The 1631-nt window shown below is 35.7% G+C and overlaps 1 protein-coding gene across 2 annotated transcripts in view; it reads left to right on the forward strand.

Moving 5' to 3' along the window:
• The window catches only part of LOC107643130 (cytokinin dehydrogenase 3-like), a 7856-nt gene continuing 6815 nt past the window's right edge, over positions 591–1631 (forward strand). For both annotated transcript variants that reach the window (XM_016346704.2, XM_016346710.2), the window contains exon 1: positions 591–1300. In XM_016346704.2, the coding sequence (XP_016202190.1) occupies positions 697–1300 (604 nt within the window). In that variant the 5' untranslated portion in view covers positions 591–696. The remainder of the gene's footprint in view (positions 1301–1631) is intronic.

The following is a 1631-nucleotide window of genomic DNA, read 5'->3' on the forward strand; positions in this document are numbered from 1 at the left end:
ATTAAATTTTAAAAATATTTGTTAATTAAAAATTATTATTTTTAGCTTTATTTAATATACCCAATAATAAATAAATATTAAATAAAATAAACTGAGATGGTTTAAGCAGTTTTTTTTTTTTTTAAACTTTGAGTGATGTATTGAAATTGGTGGAAAGGTGCAATTAACTTCATGTAAAGTTAATAATTGAGAGTTGTTAGATAATTTGACTGATTTGACTAAATTTTCATCTAACAACTCTCAGCTATCAATTTAACGTAAAGTCGACTCCATTTAAATTTTTACCATTGAAATGATGTGATTTTTGATGGTTGCCTTGACATGAAAAAGCTCATGACGTTTTGGAAGGGGAAGCTAAGGGGAAAAAAATAAATAAAATACAATCTATGATATGTTTCCATCGTATCTTTGAAATTTGACATTTAGGCTTTGGAGAAGCCCCAAATTCTTTGCACAAATACGACGTCGTTTTCAATTATCCCTAAAAAGACAAAGATTCCCTCCTTCACTCGTAGATTTTCCAAAACTCTATCTCTTTCTCATGCAACTTCCTTCTTCCATTCATTCCCTTCTATTTATAGCCCCAACCTCCATCACCTTCTTCCACCCACTACTCCTCCATAAACATCAATCTTCTTCTTCTTCTTCACAAATAACTAAATTCTATTATATCTTTAATTTTTCCTTTTGAAAAAAATGGCTGAGAAGACTTTTCAGTTTCCAACATACTTCAAACTACTTCTAATAATCATAACCACTTTGGGAAAAATTGTGACGGCGGAAGAGATTTCCGCCGTGGAAAACATTTCCGATAAGCTCCGTAACGACACCGAAAGTCTCTGGAAGGTTTCCAGAGACTTTGGCAACATAGTCCACGAAGTGCCGGCAATGGTGTTCCATCCGGCTTCCGTGGACGACATAGCGAACTTGATTAAATCGTCGTACAGTAGCCCTGTTCCGTTCGCGATAGCCGCGAGAGGACAGGGCCACTCTACGGGTGGGCAGGCCATGGCTCGCGACGGCGTAGTCGTGGACATGGCCGCCCTGAGGAGGGAGAGAAAGAAGAAGGGAGTTGGAGGGATAAGTATTGATGTGTATGGGGAATATGTTGATGTTGGTGGAGAACAACTTTGGATCGATGTGTTGAATGAGACCGTTGAAAATGGAGTTGCACCGATTTCTTGGACGGATTATTTGTATTTGAGTGTGGGAGGGACACTCTCCAACGCTGGGATTAGTGGCCAATCATTCAGATATGGACCTCAAATCTCCAATGTTCTTGAGATGGATGTTGTTACTGGTATTAACTTACTTTACTTAACTTGATTAATTCTTGGTGAAAATTTAGTTACAGTCGACTTCACGTGAAGTTGATAATTAAGAGCCGTTAGATTATTTGATTGATTTGTCTAAATTTTCATCTAACAACTCTCAACTATCAATTTTCACATGAAGTCGACTGCACCTGAGTTTTCACCTTAATTCTTAGTGAAAATTTAGGTACAGATGTCTTCGTATGAAATTAATACTTAAAAATTATTAAATTTTAATTTAATTAAATATATTAAATAATTTAACGATTCTTAACTATTAACTTCTAGTAAAAGCAACTGCAAGAGATGCTCTGCTTT

Source organism: Arachis ipaensis, chromosome B01 (genome assembly GCF_000816755.2).
Source record: "Arachis ipaensis cultivar K30076 chromosome B01, Araip1.1, whole genome shotgun sequence".
Lineage (NCBI taxonomy): Eukaryota > Viridiplantae > Streptophyta > Magnoliopsida > Fabales > Fabaceae > Arachis > Arachis ipaensis.